Here is a 23,768-nt window from a genome sequence, read left to right as displayed (position 1 = left end):
ATAACACAGACTGATACAGAATTTCCTTGAAAGGAGCTCAGTGAAAATACTTAACGTCAGAAAAGGGTAGGAGCAGGATGAGAATCTGAGGCTGTCTGGGGACCTTGGGAGCGAGCGGCCAGGCTCAGCAGGGCTTTTGCCGAGGTGAGCAAAGGCACCACGCAGTTCTGGGCAAGCTGTTCTTGCTCAGAGAGCTCACGCACCCAACGTGAGGACCTGCAGATCCAACCCCAACATCTCTGCGTGTGGTCTGACCGAGGGACATTCAACAGGGCTGCTCCTAGCTCTCGCTGTCTAGCCATGGGGCCCCACCCAGTCACTGCTCAGCTCCTCTGGTGGTGGGCTGGCGGGGTCTGCCAGGATCGGCCACCAGAAGGGACAGCTAGGAGTTAAGAGCAAGGGGGACTTCCCTGCTGGTCCAACGGCTAAGGCTTTACCTTCTAGGGCAGGGGGTATAAGTCTGATCCTTGGTTGAGGGGCTAAGATGCACATGCCTTGGGGCCAAAAAACCAAAACATAAAATGGAGGCAATAGTGTAACAAATTCAATAAAGACTTAAAAAAAAAAAAGCTAAGAGGAAGGAGGAGAGGATTTGTGTTGCACACTCAACCAGTGCTGGCTTCATTTATTTTTTAGGCGTGGCTGCATCGAGTTCTAGCTGCAACATGCAGGGTGGTCCATGCTGACACATGGGTTCCACAGTGAGCAGGCTTAGCTGCTCCGTGGCATGTGGGATCACAAGTCCCTGAGCTGGGATCGAACCTGCGTCCCCTGCATCGGAAGGCAGATTCTTAACCACTGGCTACTAGGGAAGGCCCTGTGCTGGGCTTTAAAAATATCTTAGTCTTGGCAAGGAACTGGTGAGATAGATCTTGGCATATCCATTTTATGTAAGATCACAAGCAGGCTGATCCCAGAAGTGACGGAGTCTGGTTTCAACCCCGTGTCTGTATGATGCCTGCAAGCCTGTCTCTCCTGCTTAGGTATCACTGCAGCTGCTTTTTTTTTTTTTTTGGCTCTGCCCATGGCATGCAGGATCTCAGTTCCCTGCCTAGGGACTGAACCCATGTCTGGAAGCATGGAGTCTTCACCACTGGATCTTCAGGGGAATCCTGGCAGCTGCTCTTAGAGGGGACTCTTGCCTGCAGCATACAGATCACCCTCAAGGTGCCAGTTACATGCACTTGAGGCATCTGCAGGTTTTCCAAGCAGAGAGGAAGACTAGCCCCTTGGAAAGTCCCTCTGTGCTCTCCCTCACTTAGGCCACCACAGTCAATGGTTATTTCCACATCAAATATATTCTACTGTGCCACCTGCTATTTTCACTTCAGAATACATTATGAACAACTCTTTATGTATTTTAACCTTTATAAAGATTGCATTACTATTACTAGTGGATTTTTCAGTTTCAACTGTAGTACTACTTTACTAATCAGGAAAAATAGAAAAGTTTATATGGATAAAAATATGAGAGTATTAAAGTCATTTTTAAAGGATATAATAAGCAAAAAACTAAATCAACAGCTTCACACCTCAACCTTAATGCTTTCCTCAAGTTTTTGCTTAAAATCCAAACTGCCTACAACCCAGGAACACCCTGTGATAAAGTGTAACATACTCGGATGAAATAAAATGAATCCACAGGCCCCAGGGCCAGGGATCCTCAACCCCACCATGAACATGCAGTCAGGCCACTTCTACAGCAAAGAGGAGTCAACAGCTGTGTGAAGGGGTTCTGGCTGAAAGTGAAACATATACACAAAACAAATCTGCTTTTGTGGTTAGCTGAAAATTCACAGCTGATAAGAGCTTTTCTTTAATTAAAGTGTTTCCCCATCCCATGCAATGAGAAAAATGTTCTTTTAGTGCTGACTAAAAGAGTAAAAGCTGTTTGGAAATCCTGAGGCTTAAGTAAAGCTGCTTTAAAAGCTGCTATGTGGACCAAACAACTTGGAAACATCCCACAACCGGATTTTTCTAGAGCTCCTAGAGTAAATATCTGCAGTCACTTCTTTGTTCTCCTACTTTGGTCAAAACCCAAAATTGAGTAACACAAAGGTCACCCATGTAGCCAGAGAAGAAAAAATTTCACAAAGTGTGTGTGCGCACACACACACATACTCACGGTTACTTTAAAATTAAAGTTGTATTTAAATAATAAAATTAATTATGGAATATATACCAGTTATTTATACACTACCTCTTCATTACTTCTTTCTGATGCACTTTAAACTGCTATAAGATGGGTGTAAAATTAATTCTATATGAATTTAGAAAGTTGACCGTGAAGAAGTGTACGAACAGTTTTGGAGTGGCAGGGACTGAATGTGAAGGGACCCACCTGCAGGGTTTATCCCACTGTCTCCTCCTCCAGAGGCCTCTCCCTGGAGGACGGAGGGAAGCCGAGGGCAGAGCAGGGCCAGGACGCGGCCTGGGGAGACGCAGGGAGGCAGCTGGCCTCGCGGGCCACGCGCATCTCCATGTCCCTAAGAGATCACTTGTCACTGGCTCGAGGCCAGTGCGTTTGGGCTGCATCCTAACAAAGCCATTTTGGCCGCGTGTAATGGACTCATCTCCTGACAGGCTGAGCAACGGGTGGGGTCTGATGTACAGTCTGTCTCCAGTGAAGGCCCCGGATGGCCATGCTCGAGACCGCTAGAGGGAAGAGCACTCGGTGGCTCTCTGGTGCTCCCTCATGGAGGGGTGTATTCCAACTCCTCACAATGCCCCATGCTCACAGAGGGCACACTGGCCATGCCCATGAGGGTACGTCTCTGATTTTCCTCATCTCCTCCCAAACTACGGTGCTGGACCCTGGAGGACAGAAGGAAAGGATGTCCGCAAGTGGGCTGAGAATGGTCACCGTGTGGAGTCTAAAAGTTCTGTAAGCATCAGGGGGTTCCTGAAGCACAGAGACCATTTCTAACACAAAACACAGAGCTTTCACTAATGTAGCAAGTAAGGCCCAGGACTCGGGCATGACACCGGCCACTTACATGTAACCTGAGCGTCACAGGAGGACACTTCTTAGGTTATTGGCACAATCAGAGGAAGAAAAGATCAGGGGCCCAACATGTATTTCAGACAGCTGATTAAAAAGATATATTTTAAAAAAATAAATCACTGCCAAACAACCACATGCGTGATTACGGACAGATTAGCACAACAGTGGAGTGGACTGTTTCATCTTGAAAGCTCAGCATTTTCTTTTTTTCAGGGTAGAGAGATACTTAGAAAGGGCAGTGTAACCATTAAGAGCTGAGTCAGACTGCTTGATTCTGAATTTCTCCTCCACTGGCTGGTGTTATAATCTGGGGAAATGTGATTAATCTCTGCGCTCTGGTTTCCTCGTCTGTGAGGGTGACAGGAGGTAACTCACGGGAAGCACTCAATACACGCGCCCGCGGCAGGGGTCGCCACCATCCCCAGGGCCGGAGCCCTTCACTCACCAAGGTGAGTGTCCATCACCTTCGCACAATATTTGCACATGGCATCCAGGTCATTCAACTGTCCTTGAAGGAAGGAAATTTGGGCTTCTAATTCTTCTTCCTAAAATGAAGGGGGCAAAGATACGAAAATGAAAAAAAAAAAAAATCAAAGAAAATCCCAAGTCCTCCAAAAGGTCTGGACTGTTTTAAAGAGCCACCATCCATGTCTTTTTAGTCCTAGACAAAACAAATGAAAGCAACAAATGAACAACAGCAAACCCACTACTGCCACCACCAGTGAAACAGGAGGAGTAAAATGAGATTCAGAACAATTCTGGACTTTTAATTGGATGCTTGCTTCGTGCCATGTGTAAATGTTTACCCACACAAACTTGTATTAAGAAAGTACATAAAATACCTTCGATAACTTTTGAGCCACAAAATTGAGAGTCAATGGGACTTCGGTGGACCCAACTCCCTAGACAGCTGGTACAAAGCCATCACATTTTCTCATACACGTTTGAGAAACCAGAAATTTCCATCTGTTTAAAACAAATCTCTTCATTTTCTAGACCACGATAATCTCTTAAAACATGAGATTTCCCAAAGCACTTGGGAAAGTTTTGGCCCCACAGCCCACAGTTAGCTGCTCTTACATCTTCTCTCTTGATAGAATACTAGAGGATTTTATTTATTTGATTGTTTCTAGCGAAAAATACTCTGGGTGGGATAATTATCTACAATCTAACTGTAACAAACGGATAAAGCCTGGAGCTTTTGTTTTTTTAAGAAAAAAAGTAATGCATGTGAAAAATTTCCCAAGGAAATTTAAAAGATTAAGGGAGTTTTTCTCAGAGAAGAGAATAATCCTCATAATGTAAGATATTTTAAACCAAGTTAGTTGGAATACAAAGAAAGGACGTTGCCAGAGCTGGACAAGTCTGGCAGACTGATTTTCCAGGGTCAGACACTTATCTCGCCAAATGAGAATCCTCTGTTGTCAAAAAGAAGCAGAGAGAAAATTCCCGAGACACGCTTTTTCTTAAGAGACGGAGTACAATCTGACACACAGATAGAAATTAATGGCTGAAAAGGTGACTTGTAGGTGTACCACATGTTACCAATACACATACACAACACCTAAAAGCACTGTTTTTAATGGCTGCCTGGAAGATGAGCCTTTAGGAACATGCATTCAAATGCTTGATGCAGAAAACAGACACAGCGGTCGCTCTAAAAACAAATTATTGTGAAATGAGCACTGTAATTGCCCAAGCTTGAACCCTGTACTTCACACATCCCACCAAGCACAAAGGCCTCTCTTCTGATACTCAAGTAAAGACGACACAACCAGGGGCTCAGCCAGGGGATGATCACGGTGGCCTCGGGTCGGTGTTGCCAGGCGTTTTTCTTCTCCTTTTTCTCCTTTGGGTCTGCACAAACCTGAGCTTCCCTGTTTGCTCAGGACCCCACAGGAAAAAGAGAAAGAACGCTGCATCTGTTGGTGAACCTAGGTCATGATTCGTCTCCAAAGATGGCCACCATCCATTCCTTCCTCGATGGACACGCTGTTCTGCTCATCAAGAGGTGGGGTCTACTTCCCTTCCCTGCAAATCCTGGCTGTCCCGTCACTTGCCTTGATCCAGAGAACACAGCAGAAGTAACACTGTGTAAGAGGCCTGCCAACTTCTGCTTCCTGCTGCTTTCACGAGAGGAAGGCAGCTACCATAGTTAGTTGTAAAGAAGATCAGGCTACGATAATGAACAAGAGGGAGACAATATGGAGAGAAAGGGGCCACAGGAGACACAAGGAGGTTCTAGACACGTGAGTGATGTCTTCCTGGACCTTTCATCCCAGCTCACCTGAAGCTGGCCAAGTCAACAGCAGGCAGAGCAGAAGAGCGGCCCCACCCAGCCCTGTCCACACGCCTGGCCTGAAAACCCGTGAGCAGTAGCAACGCTGCTTTGAGGGGTGGGGTTTGGGGTGGTTTGTTACACAGCAACAGATAACTGATGGCAGTGGGATGAAGGATCACTGGAGTGGTACATAGCACAAGGAAACCTGAGTTCTATTTCCGATCCTGCCATTCACAAGTCACGTAACCTTAAACAATCCTCTACACAGTAAGGGTCTAACATCGGCACTCTCTGGAGAAGGCAGAAGTTAGATACTTTGCTCCCAAGAGGTTTACAAGCTTGGAGTTGGAATAGGAAAGGTTTATAATTACCAGACAATGAGGCAGCGTACATGAAAATCTTACAGAGAAATAAGAATAGTTGTTCTGAGGATCCTGGTCCTGGCCTCCTGTCCCTACTATTGAACAAGTCACCTTTTCAATGTGTTACAGATACAAACCCACCTGGAAGGAAGAGTCTAGAACTGTCTTGAGGCCAGCACGTGGCAGTCTTTTGAGAGAGGGGCTCTGGCTGGAGTTTGTCCCTGCCCTTGGCTTCCAACTGGGGTGCTGACAGCCCAGAATGGACAAAGGACACCAGGAATGTACCACCAGCTGGTTAAAATCTCTTCTCCATTTACTCTATGCATGAGTTTAGTTTGGATTAAGTGATCACTTTTTATGAGATGCAAAAGCCCTTGGGAGCCTTAAACCCCAGCAGTCATTCCTACCTAAACGGATTAAGTGTATTCTGGGAGGGAAGAAGAGCTGGAGAGGAGACAGTCAGAGGACACGGTCCAGCCTGTGGGTGGTGAGGTGCTGACAGCGGGAGGGAGTACAGGGCTCAGGGAGGTCTGCTCCCCCAAAACACGTGGCCGTGCTGGTCGGAGCGTGACTGTAAGGAAACGGGCGAGGCTGAGACTGGCGCCCGCGGCACTGCGGCCCACAGCCCCCACGGCGTGCAGGGCAGCCCGGGGCACGTGCCGCGGGAGTGCGTGGGCACACACACAGGCTTCCAGGCGGGCACTTCTGCTCAGCACACTGGCAGCAAGTGAAGAGCATCTGGCTTGCCTAAGTCCTGCATAAACCTCAGTACAAACGGAATCTATGTGGCAGAAAACAGCAGTTTTCATTCGTGTAAGACCTTTTTTTCCCACTGGAAAGCTGACACAAAAGCCCAATTATGAGATAAAGAATAGTTGAGACAGGTTGAGGGGCCCAAGAAACTCTTCCATTTGGAATATTAAATCCAGTACATGATCTCGCTGGAGTTTGCTTAATCTGAAAATACACCCAAGCCCAACGATCACTCAGACTTTATAAATAGAAATGGAATCACTTGGCGGCACAAGGGTGGCTTGTCATTTATTCTTACTCTTTTATATAATTACAGGTAAAAGAAAGAGCCAAGAATCAAGCTTCCAAAATTGTGGGAAGAGACTTTCCATTTCTATCTTAGCTTCTGAGGCTCCACATGCCTCAGACATGTGGACATGCCTCAGACAGCTTTAGTCATTTGCTTTCATTAATGGTCCTCTGTAATCAAAAACAAATGCTTGGCTAATTGCCTTGAAATTTTATAAAACCAACCAGTTAGTGTCATTTTCATGTATAAATAAGACTTGAACAATTGTTCAAGTGCTTGTTATATTTACTTTTGCATACATGTTCCGCCTTCCGTTACAGGAGGCAGGATGGTGGAAGCGGGTAGTGTGCAGGAGTAGACACACCTGGGTTCAATTCCTCTTTCTACCAGTTTGAAGACGCTGGCTGTGTAATCTTAAAGAGTTCCCTAATTCTTTAGTACCCCAAAGGTATTGATGAGAGCCAAATGGTAACACATGGAGAGTGTCTGGCACAGAACAGATACGCCATAAAGCAACTATTCTTTAATTTTTTAAATCAAGTCAAAACAACAGAACCGATTTTTAATATGGAGGTTGGTGATTCACTCTTAGAAAACACCGGTCTCTGGTTTAAACATCTTTATGTGGCTCTACCCAGAAGGGTGAATTAGAGGACTTGGGAGCCCAACTGACTCAAGTTCTGCAGAGCCACTGACGTGTGAGGTGAGAAAGTGGTGGAGGATGAGGAGGTGGGCCACTGGTAGCCTCCGGGGAAGGACAGAGCACAAGGGCCGCCCCGCAGAGGAGCAGACCGCTGGCTTCCAACCCTTTCACAGGGACTGTGGCAGGCCCGGCCCTGGGCTCTGCATGCAGGAACTCACTTAACCCTCACAGCAAACCCACGCAGTAGATCCTCTCATTACGTCCCACACGGGACACGGGCTCCTCTGCAGGCCGCCCTCTCTGAAGCAATGTCAACGCAGAGATGGCGCTGTGAGAACCCATGTCGCCTGCCCACTACACCCAGTCCTTCCCTGTACATAGTCCTCCTTATACTCGATTACCAGGCCCTTCTGAGGAGTATCTTCGTATCTCAATCTCCTTTAGGAGAAGCTCACCATTTTCAGTGTTCAGACCCACCCCTAAATGGCTTACTAAATCATTTCCCTTCATTCAGGTATGATCATCTGTCTTCCGTTCCGTTTGTTGAATGATTTTCCTTTAGGTTGTATCAGGAGAAATGTTTTAAATTTGCTTTGTAAAAAGTGGTATTTCTACCACCATTCTCCCGGGAATAGTTGATCCATCACTATACTTCCACTCACATATTATATGTCTCAAACTGTTTAAACTGTTTTCTAAAATGTAGATTTTATAGATCGATTTTGTTAAATGCTTCACTGTCTCTACTTTCTTTCTTGGTTAATAACAGGATGAGTTTTTGTAGTTTATTACTTATTTATTCATTCATTTCTTCAACAAACATATTCAATGATACTGTGTTAGGGCTTGTGGGAAATACAATAATGAACAAGAGATGTGTTCTGACCTCTGGAAACTTAGGAAGAGGTAAGACTACACGTCAAGCATGAGGAGCAAGTCATTAAGCTTCGCAGCATATATGAGAGGATCTCACCATCTTGGGCAGGGCAGCTAGCTTCCAAGGCGCAGGGGTGGACATGACAGCAGATTTTCGGCAAGCAGCAGCATTTCTGATGAGTCTTCAAGACAGGGGACTTGGCTCAGAGGAAATGAGGAATATAGATGTTTTAGGAGGCAGGGACCCAGTGAACAAAGGAGTAGAACCAGAAAAGCGGGGAACCAGAGCAAAGAGCTGCAGCTGGGGCGGGGCGTGGAGAGCAGGAGCCTGGCTGGGCTGGAGGCTTCCCGCCCCCATTTCCTCCCCTTCAGAGATGGTGCTTTGGGGGCTGGGCCTGACCTGGCCCTGCCAGGGGTCCCAGCTGCAGCGGGGCCTGCCCACTGCAGACCTCAGCGCTCCTGGTCTGGAGAAAGGGGGACAGGAAGGGCCCGACAGCGGGGTCCGCAGAGCCCACGGGGATAAGACCAACCCAAGCGGCAGGAGTGGGCTGCACACTGTGGCCAAGAGACAGGAGAGAGCCTGCTGCCAGGGGACGGTTAGCAAGGGGCGGGGCGGGAATGGAACAGAGAGGCTGAGGAAGCAGAGTGGGAACCCCTAACTCAGCCGATGCTTCAGAACTGAATTACACCAGATATTCCAGGTGAAGTGCTTTGCACATGGTAAACGCTCAATAAATGTTCCTTTTGCTGTCTCTAGATTAATATAGTTCTATACCATAAAGATGCTTACTCCTTGGAAGGAAAGTTATGTCCAACCTAGATAGCATATTAAAAAGCAGAGACATTACTTTGCCAACAAAGGTCCGTCTAGTCAAGGCTATGGTTTTTCCAGTGGTCATGTATGGATGTGAGAGTTGGACTGTGAAGAAAGCTGAGCGCCGAAAAATTGATGCTTTTGAACTGTGGTGCTGGAGAAGACTCTTGAGAGTTCCTTGGACTGCAAGGAGATCCAACCAGTCCATCCTGAAGGAGATCAGTCCTGGGTGTTCACTGGAAGGACTGATGCTGAAGCTGAAACTCCAGTACTTTGGCCACCTGATGCGAAGAGTTGACTCATTGGAAAAGACCCTGATGCTGGGAAGGATTGAAGGCAGGAGGAGAAGGGGACGACAGAGGATGAGATGGCTGGATGGCATCACAGACTCGATGGGGATGGGTTTGGGTAAACTCCGGGAGTTGGTGATGGACAGGGAGGCCTGGCGTGCTGCAAGTCATGGGATCGCAAAGAGTCGGACATGACTGAGCGACTGAACTGAACTGAACACAGTTATTCCAAGGAATTATAGACACATGTGTAAACAATGCCCAGGAAATTCCTCATCCTTTGGATGGCAACATGCTCATGCATTTTCCAAATGCTAAATATCCAGTGACAGGGGACTTGGGTAACTGGTGGTGTGATGCACAGAATATTATGCTACTTAAAATTACCTGTTCACATGGGAGAACACTTAACAATAACATATATACCGATGAGTTTTTCTCCAAATGGTGGCATTGTAGGTCATTTTTTCTGGATTTTGTACAATGAAATCAGATTATGTTTTTGCAACAATCAAATCAAACTATTACTTAAATAATATAATAAATAAGAAAAAAGTAAAAGGTGATTACCAAGTAGAAACAGGATACATTAATATTTTTAAATTACCAAAATTTATTTCAAGTCAAACTGTAAGCAACACTACAGTCTAAACAAACCTGTTCTCTAAACAGTACTATGTGGTGAGAATAACTTAAACGAATAACCTGTGAAAAGGTTAATGATTTCAGCATTTTGTCTGATGTCTGAAGTACAACCTAGGAACAGCAGTTTCAGGGCAGTGCCTCTCTCTGCACTTAAAGTGGGAGCATCATGGGCTGTCTGGAAAGAATGTGACTCTTAAAGATACTTAAAAAAATAATGATGGTTATCAAATTCCCAGTAAATAAAATAGTTCCTGTTTTCAAACAGGATGTAAACAAACATGGTAAATGTGAATGAAAAAGAAATTTCATTTAGAAATTTAGAACTGAAACTGAAAACTTAAGGTATTTACTAAATTGTATTGCATTTCAGTGCTGGAATTTCCTTTAGAGATAGCTCATTTCAACCCTTTACTTTTATAAATAAATTTTACTATGGCTAGGTGGCTGGCTAGGGGCAGAAGGTACACAAGCAGACATTCTTGTGTCTCCGGACTGAAGCAGCGCTCTGTCCCCACACTGAGACGCACACCACCTGTGGGCCCCAGGGTAAAAAGGCAGCCCAGGGAATGGAGAGGACGCTTGCCAATCACACGTCTGATAAGGATGGACATAAGAATATACAGAGAACTCTCAGAACTCAATAGGAAGAAAAAGAAACAAAAACTCAACTTGATTAAAAAATGCAGGAAGGACTTAGACATTTTTCCTAGGAAGATATAGAAATGGCTAACAAGTACATGAAAAGATGTTCAACATCACTAAACACTAGGGAAATGCAAGTTGAAACCATGAGATACCATCTCATAGCTATCAGGACGGCTGCTATCCAAAAATCAGATAATAACAACTTTTGGTGAGGATGTAGAAAAATTGGAACCCTGGTACACCGTTAGTAGGAATATAAGGAAAAGAGTATGCTCATTTCAGTTCAGCCCCTCAGTCGTACCCAACTCTTTGTGACCCCACGAACCGTAGCACACCAGGCCTCCCTGTCCATCACCAACTCCCGGAGTCCACCCAAACTCATGTCCATTGACTTGGTGATGTCATCCAACCATCTCATCCTCTGTCGTCCTCTGCTCCTCCTGCCCCCAATCTTTCCCAGCATCAGGGTCTTTTCCAGTGAGTCAGCTCTTCGCATCAGGTGGCCAAAGTATTGGAGTTTTAGCTTCAACATCAGTCCTTCCAATGAACACCCAGGACTGATCTCCTTCAGGATGGACTGGTTGGATCTCCTTGCAGTCCAAGGGACTCTCAAGAGTCTTCTCCAACACCACAGTTCAAAAGTAGCAATTTTCTCAGCTCTCAGCTTTCTTTACAGTCCAACTCTCACATTCATACATGACTACTGGAAAAACCAAAGCCTTGACTAGATGGACCTTTGTTGACAAAGTAATGTCTCTGCTTTTTAATATGCTGTCTAGGCTGGTCATAACTTTCCTTCCAAGGAGCAAGCATCTTTTAATTTCATGGCTGCATTCACCATCTGCAGTGATTTGAAGCCCCCCAAAATAAAGTCAGCCACTGTTTCCACTATTTCCCCATCTATTTGCCATGAAGTGATGGAACCAGATGCCATGATCTTAGTTTTCTGAATGTTGAGCTTTAAGCCAACTTTTTCACTCTCCTCTTTCACTTTCATCAAGAGGCTCTTTAGTTCTTCACTTTCTGCCATAAGGGTGGTGTCACATGCATATCTGAGGTTATTGCTATTTATCCTGGCAATCGTGATTCTAGCTTGTGCTTCCTCCAGCCCAGTGTTTCTCATGATGCACTCTGCATATAAGTTAAATAAGCAGGTTGACAATATACAACTTTGACATACTCCTTTCCCAATGTGGAACCAGTCTCTTGTTCCATGTCCAGTTCTAACTATTGCTTCTTCACCTGCATACAGATTACTCAGGAGGCAGGTAAGGTGGTCTGGAATTTCCATCTCTTTAAGAATTTTCCAAAGGTTGTTGTGAGCTACACAGTCAAAGGCTTTGGCATAGTAAATAAAGCAGAAATAGATGTTTTTTTTTTCTGGAACTCTCTTGCTTTTTCAATGATCCAACAGATATTGGCAATTTGATCTCTGGTTCCTCTGTCTTTTCTAAATCCAGCTTGAACATCTGGAAGTTCACAGTTCACATACTGTTGAAGCCTTGCTTGGAGAATTTTAAGCATTACTTTGCCAGCGTGTGAGATGAGTGCAATTGTGCGGTAGTTTAAACATTCTTTGCCATTGCCTTTCTTTGCGATTGGAATGAAAATTGACCTTTTCCAGTCCTGTGGCCACTGCTGAGTTTTCCATATTTGCCAGCACTTTCACAGCATCGTCTTTTAGGATTTGAAATAGCTCAACTGGAATTCCATCACCTCCACTGGCTTTGTTTGTAGTAATGCGATGCTTCCTAAGGCCCACCTGACTTCGCATTCCAGGATGTCGGGCTCTAGGTGAGTGATCACACCATCGTGATTATTTGGGTTGTGAAGATTTTTTTTGTATAGTTCTTCTGTGTATTCTTGCCACCTCTTCTTAATTATCTTCTGCTTCTGTTAGGTCTGTACCATTTCTGTCCTTTATAGAGCCCATCTTTGCATGAAATGTTCCCTTGGTATCTCTAATTTTCTTGAAGGGATCTCTACTCTTTCCCATTCTGTTGTTTTCCTCTATTTCTTTGCACTGATCACTGAGGAAGACTTCTTATCTCTCCTTACTTTTCTTTGGAATTCTGCATTCAAATGGGTATATCTTTGCTTTCTCCTTTGCCTTTAGCTTCCCTTTTCTCAGCTATTTGTAAGGCCTCCTTGGACAACCATTTTGCCTTTTTGCATTTCTTTTTCTTGGGGATGGTCTTGATCTCTGCCTCCTGTACAGTGTCATGAACCTCTGTCTATAGTTCTTCAGGCTCTCTGTCTATCAGATCTAATCCCTTGAACTTGTTTGTCACTTCCACTGTATAATTGTAAGGGATTTGATTTAGGTCATCCCTGAATGGTCTAGTGGTTTTTTGCTACTTTCTTCAATTTAAGTCTGAATTTGACAATAAGGAGTTCATGATCTGAGCCACAGTCAGCTCCCAGTCTTGTTTTGGTTGACTATATAGAGCTTCTCCATCTTTGGCTGCAAAGAATAAAATCTCAATCTGATTTCAGTATTGACCATCTGGTGATGTCCATGTGTAGAGTCTTCTCTTGTGTTGTTGGAAAAGGGTGTTTGCTATGACCAGTGCATTCTCTTGGCAGAACTCTTTGCCCTGCTTCATTCTCTATCCCAAGGCTAAATTTGCCTGTTACTCCAGCTATTTCTTGACTTCCTACTTTTGCATCCCAGTCCCCTATGATTAAAAGGACATCTTTTTGGGGTGTTAGTTCTAGAAGGTCTTGTAGGTCTTCATAGAACTGTTCAACTTCGTCAGCATTACTGGTCGGGGCACAGACTTGGATAACTGTGGTATTGAATGGTTTGCCTTGGAAACGAACAGAGATCATTCTGTCATTTTTGAGACTGCATCCAAGTACTGCATTTCAGACTCTTGTTGACTATGATAGCTACTGCATTTCTTCTAAGGGATTCTTGCCCACAGTAGTAGATGTAATGGTCATCTGAGTTAAATTCAACCATCCCAGTCCATTTTAGTTCACTAATTCTTAAAATGTTGATGTTGATGTTCCCTCTTGCTGTCTCCTGCTTGACCACTTCCAATTTGCCGTGATTCATGGACCTAACATTCCAGGTTCCTATGCAATACTGCTCTTTACAGCATCGGACCTTGCTTCTATCACCAGTTACTCAAAAAGTAAAAATGGAATTACAGAATGATCCAGCAATTCCACTTCTGAGTATATACCCCAAATAGTGGAAAGCAGAGTTTAAAAAAAAATCTGTACACTCATGTTACCAGGACCATTATTCATAATAGCTAAAGTGTAAAAAGAACCAAGGTGTCCACTGACACACGGATGGATAATCATAATATGATATGTACACACAATGGCATATTATTCAGCCTTAAAAAGGAAGAAAATTCTGACATATGCTACAACATGGGCAAAACTTGAGAATATTATGCTCAGTGAAATAAGTCACAAAAATACAAATACTGTATGGTATTTACACAGAGTAGCATTTACATGAGGTACTTAGAGGGGTCAGAATCATTAGGACATAAAGAAGAATGGTGGTTGACAGAAAGTTACGACTGTTTAATGGGTAGAGAGCTTCAAGTTTATAGGGTAAGAAGAGGGATGGAGGCAGATGCACTATATCATGAAAGAATTCAATGCCACTGAATGAGACACTTAATGATCCAGGTTGTAAATTTTATGTTGTGCCTATTTTACCAAAATAAAAAAGGAAATACCTGCTCCTTATAAAGTTAAAAGCTGTCTGCCCTAAAACAAGCCAGGTGAGGCAGGAGGTGGGCGCCTGCCAGCCAGGCTCTCTGGTCACGCTGCCTCAGCATGGTCCCCAACAGGGACCATGGCAACCCACCCCTGCAGCAGCTCAAGAACAGCCACGGGCAGGTCAACCAGTGAAGGGGAGGGAGACGCTAACTTTTCCACGCAGACATTTTCTCTACCAAACTGCCGCTTGCCTTTCAGCAATTCCCTCCAATTGACCAACTGCATATTAAATCTACATTCACTTCACTGATCCACATGTGAAAGTGTTCCAAATATCCTTTCGAAGTCAGTGTGGGCAGGTTAAAATAATTAACTCCAATCATGTGCTTGCTATGGGTGGGATACAGGGGATACGGATTATAGATATTTTACAAGTAGAACAGGCGGAGCTCACAAAATGAAGAGAAAGAAGTTTCCCCTTATTCCACTGCCTCTCATAATTTTTATTGAGGAAGTAAAAGAAGATCTTAGTTTCTTATCTGATTTTAGTCTTTTGGCTCTGATAAGGCAGAAGTTACCCATTGTTCCGTCATGACTAGTAACTTTCTTTGCAGACGAGATTTCAACACAGCCTCTCTATGCCTCAGTTCTCTCATCTGGAAAATGGCCGATAATTCTAGCACCGACCTCAGAGCATCTCTCGAGGATTACAGGCGCTAACATAAACCAGACAGCCGCAGAGCAGAGTGCACGCATGGAGGGCACGACCCCATCACCCACCAGGAGACCGTGCTCACACCAGGGCGTACCTGAAGCTGGCTTTATCTACAGAAAGTCTCATTTCTGATTCGGTGTTCCATTAACCTCAGACTCATTCTCTTCAGCATTTAATAGGCATGAACGTCACCTGGAGAAGTCTCTTTAGCAGGTCTGAGTGGGGCCTCAGCCTCGGTACTTCTGACAAGCTCCTGGGGGTGACTACACAGCTGGGCCGGGAGCACACTCCGAATGGCGGGGATTTAGGTGTACTCCTCAACACAGCTTCCAGCCCCTCTGGGAAGGTCGTGAAACACTTCACTACGTCCCGGCTCTAGGGCAGTTTTAACAGATGGCTGTGTGGTTAGATGCCCACTTGGTGAGAGTCCAGGAGACTCTTCTCAGCGCGGGTGGGGTGCGGGGGAGAAGCAGGGTGACCGCCGCCCAGGACAGCTTTCCCAGCTTCCTCAGCCAGTTCGTCCAGAGTGGCCTCACTATCCTGTTCAGAATGAATCCTAACACTGTTAGGGATCAATTCATTCTACTATACACAAAAACGCTTATTTTAAAGCCAAATGTGAGATAATTTTGTTGGGTTATGCATGCTCTCTCCTGTAACTCTTGATAAACAGAGGCTGTGATGAGTATCAGAGAATAAAGGATGCTTTTCAAACACAAATGTAATAAAAAGAAAATCGTACTCTGTGTTCATAATCTATGGTGTTTAACCTTGTTTAAATTCATCCCAGATTTTCTGAAGATATTTGAATAATCATAATATGATGAATTATTAAATAATATGATTAAGTAATATTATTCAATATATTGAGTTTTCAGAAATATGCTTTTTTGCCTATTATCATTTCAATATCTAACTTTGCCCTTCTGGAGGTGGATTACAAGCAACAATAGTGTAAACAGAAAAGATAAGAATGATGGCAGAAAACTGGATCATGTATCATAAATTCTAAAATAGACTGAAAAAACTTACATTCTTGAAATAAAAATATTAGACATTAAAATAAAATGTTTAACTAGGGCAACCTCACACAGGTGAAAACACAAGAATAAAACCATACTTGCATAGTTACAAACCTTAGTATTTGCAAAAATCCTGTTACTGCTCTTTTAAATAAATAATCATATGTGTATGGTGGGTCTTAGGAATTTCCTAGCCTTTAAAAATTCAAAAGGTAGAAAAAACGTTAGGCACAGTTGTTAAGGCAACGGCCTGTTTTCTGAACATTTAAACTGGGGGGAAAAGATCTCTCCTAAAAGGCAGTGTATTTGGCAGGCTAATTAAAGGGCATTTGTGGGGAGATGTCCCCATCTTTCAGCCTTTGAGGCCATCACCTTCATGCTGTGTCTTTATAATTAGGAACCTGACCAATCTTTTGTAAACCACAATGGCTCTCTCCTCCACCATGCCAATCAGCACAGAAGTTAGTTTATTTATCGAGGGTTTTCCCCTCTTCTCTTAAACGGGATCAAACCAACTGATAGAAGTACGCAGCCAGCACAGGGCCTCCAGCGGGCCTTCTCAGAGCTGCTGGCCGGTATCACCATCTGTGCACTCCGCCTGCTGTTTCTGGTACTGAAGGAGGCGTACGCACAAAGGCTGACCCGGATTGGAGGGTCACGGGCAAGCCTGCTTCTCCACAGCTAAGCTAACTGACCCCGTATGTCCCATTAGGGACAAACAAAAAGCAGTGTCCCACAGTAATACCAGCTGAGCATCAAGCGCACTTAGATACTTGAAGTCCCAACTGGTAAAAGGGAACCAAGCATTGGAATGGCTTTGATGAACACAAACATTACCAATGCGACTTCTGGAATTAAAAAAAAAATAAGAATGGAATAATTCTCTAAATTACTGTTTTATTTACACACCTATCACACTTTAAAGTATTCTGTCCGTAAAGCTAACTTATAAAACCCCCATTTCTCACCGTGTACCAACAACTCTTGATAGTTTTCAGATTTCAGGTTGGTGAACGCCACTGGGCAATGAGGTGACTTTTCTTCCTAAAGATTTTTTTCTGTTTTTGAAGTGGATCATCTCTAAAGTTTTTATTGAATTTGTTACAACATCATCCCTGTTTTATGCTTTGGTATTTTGGCCAGGAGGCGTGTGGGATCTCAGCTCCCTGACCAGGAACTGAACGTGCGCCCCTGTACGGGGAGGTGAAGTCTGAACCACTGGGCCGCCAGGGAAGTCCCACTGAGGTGACCTTTTAGGCTTCGGCAAAGGCCGAAATAAAGTCTAAAGCATCTGAATCCCTGCACTGCACAAACAACCTTCAACAGCCTTCACTCATTCCTAGACACTTAGCAAGTGCCAGACACAGTATCTGTGACAGTGTTACTGTTACAGACACAATGAACGTTAAGGCAGAGTCTCATATTACTAACTAAACACAAGCAGCGCTCCAAGCGAAAGCAAAGGCAGCGTCTGCAGATACCGCGGGACACACCCAGAGGTTCTGGAGGACCAGGGCGGCCTCCTGATGTGCCTGGAGCTTCCGGAGGGTGGCGGGAAGGCTCCGGGGGACAGCGGTGCTTGGGCAGAGACTGGCGGGAACTCGAGGGCATCTGTGGCCGCGTGAATCGTTCTGGTCAGAAGAGAAGGTGGAGCAGAGCAGCCCACATGGGTGAGACGGCGCTCGAAGTGAAGTGCCCGGGACGGCTGCGCTTTCCTCGAAGGCAGGGGCTCGGAGGGGAGCTCTTGTCAAGGCTGCGCTGGGCGAGGGTGCGAGAGTCCCGCAGGGCGTGCCCCCAAACGGATCCCGGGGAAGGAGCCCCCGCAGGACTCTGAGGGGGATGCAGATGCCGAGTCAACACTCAGTGAGAAACCTGGGGTTAGAGACACTGGGGGGGGGGGGGGGGGTGGTGTGCTACAAAAGAGTGGATGTACATATGTGTATAACCTAGTCACTTCGCTGTAGACCTAAAACTAACACAGTGATGTCAATCAACTGTACTCCAATAAAACTGAAAAAAAAATGGACTTATTCTAAAAGTTCTCAGCAGCAGCATACTGTTACTGGCAGAGAACTGAGAACAAAAAATTCATATGGAAAGTGTAATCTTTTCGTATTTTCCTTTCCTCAACCCAACCAAATTCAGAAGCTGCACGGCACACCCAGAGTAGAGTCAGTTCTGTTAAGATGTTTGTACTGAAGATGTGACTTTGTTCAGCGAGACTGATGGACGAGGCAACATGGCGCAGAGCGTGAATCCCAGGTTTGCTTGTGCAGGGTTGCACCCACGAGAAACACAGGGTGAACGCAGAGAACTGCGTGCAGCTGGACCCAGACACCCAGGAATACAGGGTGTACACATGCGCGAAGCTGGACCCAGGGACCCAGGAATACAGGGTGTACACATGCACGAAGCTGGAACCAGACACCCAGGAATACAGGGTGTACACATGCGCGAAGCTGGACCCAGATGCCCCAGGAAGACAGAGTGTGCACATGCACAAAGCTAGACCAAGACGCCCAGGAATACACAGTGTACACACGCGCGAAGCTGGACCCAGAGACCCAGGAAGACAGTGTGTGTGCACATGCACACATTTCAAGCGTCTGTCACTGACTCAGGTTCACAGCATGTGTGATGAGCAGCACATGTAACCCAAATCTGTCAGGTTCCCGAGAATTCTCCTTCCATAACTTCATCATAACTCATGAGCTGTGACCTCTCCTGCGTTCACTTCCCCAGCCAAGATGCAGGTGTCTTTCAAGGTAAAGGGTCATGTTATTGTACTGTTTGTTTCATAACCATTTTAACATGTGTTAAACCAACTAGGTCCCTGCTGCAGGGGTCACTGATGACGTTTCTGAATGCTGCTCCCGAAGTTCGTTTTCCCCACGGGTCCAGGGGTTTGCAACGCTTCTGCACGGCGTGGTGTTTTGGGGGAACACATAAACTGTCTCTGACAAAACTGTCACAAACAGTCCTGTTCCTTTGAAGATGAAAACACTCATGACGATCAAACTGATTTATGCTGCCACAGAAGTAACTGCCTGCAGAACAGCTCTGGTTTGGAGACCAGGGTGCAGGCGGCAGGCTGAATGAGCTCTGGCTCCAGGGCCAGGCAGGTGCTGGTGCTCCCACCCTTCACCGCCGGCCTTTCCCACGGGGGCCTTGCAGCCAGAAGCCTCCTGGAAGGGGAGGCCAACCCGAGCCAGGGCCTCGGAAGTCATGGCCTCTCTCCTTCCCCTGCTTCTGCATGGAGGAAGGGCCTGCTCTGAGCAAGGCAGCACAAAGGGGCAGAGGGAACATGGGCCCGGGAAGGTGTCGATGAGTTTCGACGTCATCTGTCCCAAACCTCGCCTGCATATCTGAACAAGCCGGGAAGCTCTTAGCAATTCCCAAGATCCAAGCCCCACGGAAGATATTCTGGTTCAGTACTTCTGATCCTGGTACTTTTTAAGCTCTCCAGGTGATTCCAGGTGTAGCCAAGGAATGAAAAGCTCTTTGGACTTAATAACCTGTTGCTATTTGGATCAGTTTGAGTCAGGATTTCCGTGATATTCAACTGGAAACATCTTAAATAATGACACCTTCGCTGGAATGAAATCCAAAGCCCTGCCCTGAAACAATCCTTACATTTATCAGCCTATCTCAGAAATTTAAATCTCAGCTCCTGGCAAAAAGAATTAGGCCTGCTCATTTATTTGAGAAAAAAAGAATCTTGTACTGACCCAACCTTCAACCCTAATCTGGAGACTTTCATCAAGGGTATCAAAAAAGGAGTTCATCATAATAGAGCCTATGGATGGGTGACTCTGATTATAGACATGAGAGAAACTCAACATCCATTCATCCTGGGTGGCAAATAGCTATTAATAGTCTAGCTGGATGATACTGAAGTTTGCTGTCAAGAGATGAATTTAAAGATGTCTATAAGTGTTAGCATTATTATCTAGTGGTTCCTTGCTGGTTTCATTCTTATTTTCTTCAGTTTCATTTTCCAAAGTGCTGCTCTTAATGTTTCACAGAATATGTATCTTTATATGATGATGGATGGGTAAGACATGCGTGTGGAGTACACAGACATGCTCCAGCCCCAGACACTATCCAGCCCAGACTGGGCACCCCAGGGGAAGCGATGTCACAGCTCATTCTGGACTGACTGGGGCACGGCTCTGCATGCTGGGACCTCAGTCAGGTTCTGGACTGTGTGGTGGTGGGTGTGTGTGGGGTGCAGGGCGGGTTAATGGTATCGATTACCAGCTCGTTCCATTCCTTGTTAGTGGAATCCTTGGGGTAAGTGAGGGCACCCATGAAGGAACCCAGGTAGACACTACAAGCTTTCACGGCCTTGCTGGCAATTCTGTCCTAGCTGTGGATGGCTTCCAAGAGAAGGGCCTCCCAGAGAGTCGAGGGGTCACCTGTCAGCTATCCTAGATGCTAGTCTGAGAGCCTGCACTGTTGCAGCGAAAAGGTATTGTCAGAATGGGTTTATTTAATAAGAGAACCTCAAGCTCACCTCCTGTCACGAGCACACCAAAATCACAACTAACTGCTGAACTATCATCAATAAAAAGACTGGAACCTACCAAAAAAGACACTCTACATCCAAAGACATAAAGAAGAAATCACAACATAATGGCAGGAGGGGACACTCGAGAGAAAACCAAAGCCCACATCAGCGGGCGGGCCACCCAGACCCAGGAGGAGGTGAGAGTGCAGCAGCTCTCCCCCAGGAGTGAGCGCGCTGAGTCCCAGGCCGGGCTCCAGCCTGAGGACCAATGCCAGGAGGGGGCCCCCCAGCACTTGGCTCTGCAGGGCAGAGGGGCTTGAACGCAAGAGCTCCACAGGGCTGGGGGAAGCAGGCTCCGCTCTTGGAGGGTGCCCACGGAGATCCAGACCCGAGCAGCGACCTCATAAGGGCCTGGGGCAGACCTGACTGCTGATCTCCGGGGGTCTCCGGCAGAGCAGGCGGGGGCTGGGGACAGACAAGTGGGTGGCAGATACATCGGAGAGTATTCACTTTCATGGACTCTTGCTGGAGGCTGACATCTTGCTCAGGTGGTTAGCACAGGAGCTGGCCTCGCCCTGCAGCCTGCAGGCTCCAGGGCTGGGACCCCTCAGGCCAATAACCACCAGGGCGGGGACACGGCCCGCCATCAGCAGACAGGCTGCCTGCCTAAGTCTCCCTTAAACACAGCAGGCCTTGCCCACCAGAAGGCTAGGACCCAGCTCCACCCATCCTGGGCAGGCACTGGTCCCTCCCACCAGGAAGCCTGCCGGAAGCTCTAGACCAGCCTCACCTACCAGAGGGCAGCCTCCAGGAGGAGGGAAACCATGGTCCTGCAGCACGCAGACCCAGTCCACCAGCCCAGGCCAGGCCCTCCCCCGTGAGCAGCCGGCCCTGGTCCTCGGGAGACGAAAGAGGGGAGCACGGCTGGGACAAGGGCATCCCCCACAGAGGCCACTTCCCCCGGCTCAGGGAAGTCAGCCGCTCTCCTGCAGACTTAAGGATGCAAGTGGAAATCGACACAAATTCATAGAAATGGAAACTGACACAAAATGAGATGTTGAAGGAAGATGTTCTAGATGAAGGAACAAGATGCAACAATTCTTAAAGCAGAGTAGGAAGAGCGTTAAAGGTGAAAACACAGTTGGGAAATATGACCAAGGAAGCCGGAAGACAGTCTAGTCTACGAACGGTAGGGGTGAGGGAAGAGTGTCCCCTTCAATAACTAGTTTTCCAGTTGAAACATGTTTCTTCATTCTTTTCTCTCCCTTTCCAATGGAGCCCGTAACTTTTTAGAATTTAGTGGAAAGCTAGTTTGTTCATGGCTTATCATCATCATGCTTTGAGTTACTGCTCTTCGAGTCTCTATCAACTGACCTAAGTAACTCTGGAAAATGCTGTTTGACTAGAAATGATAAGGCTATAGACAGAACTGTATTAGGTTGTGACAATTCCCAGGGAAAGGAGGGCTGGGTTTGCCGTCATCTTAAAATAACAGGAAGTGTGGGGACTCTGTTATATTATCTTCCGATGATCCATGTGGTCAAGACTTTTTAAATCCTTCAGCCACACTGTAACATCCTGACTGAGAATGGTCTTGGTGGTTGCTCTTTTTCACATATTTAAAAAGTTTGCTCAGGACCAGTTGTACTTCACAAGCAAACATCTCAGAAGGTCAAGTGTATATGAGCAAATTTTATTAATCTAATCAAAGTTATGACAAAGTAATCAGATGCATTTGTAATGATAGAAATGCTTATTAAGAGGCTTAATAAAGCATGAATGGTGAACTCTCTGTGTAATAGATTATTATTATTTTTATGGTCAAATGAATTTTTGTTTTTCTTCCCTCATCTTATTAAAGTTACTGCGTCAAGGCTAGCAAGTTTTCCCGATCCCATCTGTATTTTTTATCATCACTGCCACAAAATAGAAAGATTCTGAACTTTTCCAACACTGTTAACCTTCCCTTAGGGACCTTTACTAACCCGTGATGTGAGCAGCAGCTGTGCTTAGTCGCTCAGTCCTGTCTGACTCTCTGCAGCCCCGTGGACTGCAGCCCGTCAGGCTCCTCTGTCCATGGGATGCTCCAGGCCAGAATACTGGAGTGGGTTGCCATGCCCTCCTCCAGGGGATCTTCCCAACCCGGGGATCGAACCCAGGCCTCCCACATTGCAGACAGATTCTCTACTGTCTGAGCCATGAGGGAACCCCAAGAATACAAGAGTGGGTAGCCTATCCCTCCTCCAAGGGATCTTCTCGACCCAGGAATTGAACCACGGTCTCCTGCGCTGTAGGAAGACTCTTTACCAGATGAGCTACCAGGGAAGCCCTTTCTAACCTAAAATGCCGGGAGCCGTTATGGGGGGTCCTGCCCGTGATGAGGTCATGAAGAAAATACTGGGCAGGCAAGGCCGTCCGGGACCCCATCCATGACGAGGTCACGAGGAAAATACCTGACAGGCAAGGCCATCTAGGATAAGGGACTCTCCAGGTTGGCCTCGGCCTCTACCCTACCCTATATCCTCCCCCCTTTTCTGCTGTTGTTCTTGTTTGCCCTGCTGCGGATTCTTGTGTTGCCTGCCGAGAGCTCTCCTGCTCCTCTTTCACTGAATGAAGACCAACTTAAAACCCTAATTAATAAATCTCCTGGACGCTGGTACCCTATAAAGGGGCCAGGGATGAAGGGAATGCTTCAATTCAAACCCTTTTGCTGGCATTCTGGCTTGTTTGATAAATGTGTGCTCTCATTGCACAAAATGCTCATGATTGTTCTAAACATCCTAAGCACAGTACGCTAACAAAAGAAACTATTGAGCATAGGCCCCTTCGCGGGGTGAGAAAAGCTCCACAAATATTATAGCCACATATACGCCTAATAGAAAATAGTTTAGATAGAGATTAGCTGGTGACTTCTTGCAGGTAATTAACTTTTAGACTAAGAGCCTGTTTTGTGCCATATCTGCTGTTTTTGCAATCCTTTGCATTTCTGTTCTGTAAAAAATGTAATCCTATCTAGTTCCCTTGGAGATGACACCTAATAGAAAGAAAATAGATTAACCACAAATAAGACAGGGTCGGCTACTGAAGTTGCTTAAAGTTGCACCAGGTGCAAGCCATAAATTGTCAACAGGCCTGAAAGCCAAAAGATATTATACATAGAGATTAACCATAAAATAGGCCCTAATAAGCACAGAGCCCTTTGTGGGGTGAGGAAGCCCTATTAGAGAATACA

The 23,768-nt window shown here is 45.9% G+C and overlaps 1 protein-coding gene across 1 annotated transcript in view; it reads right to left on the bottom strand.

Moving 5' to 3' along the window:
- TBC1D5 (TBC1 domain family member 5) overlaps positions 1-23,768 on the bottom strand; it is a 567,048-nt gene that overhangs the window by 13,890 nt on the left and 529,390 nt on the right. The window contains exon 20 of the mRNA XM_061167253.1: positions 3,450-3,549. Coding sequence (XP_061023236.1) covers positions 3,450-3,549 — 100 coding nt within the window. The remainder of the gene's footprint in view (positions 1-3,449; positions 3,550-23,768) is intronic.

Source organism: Dama dama, chromosome 19 (assembly GCF_033118175.1).
Source record: "Dama dama isolate Ldn47 chromosome 19, ASM3311817v1, whole genome shotgun sequence".
NCBI classification, from domain to species: domain Eukaryota; kingdom Metazoa; phylum Chordata; class Mammalia; order Artiodactyla; family Cervidae; genus Dama; species Dama dama.
Note: the sequence above shows the minus strand (reverse complement) of the source record. Positions and strands in the feature narration are given on the sequence as shown.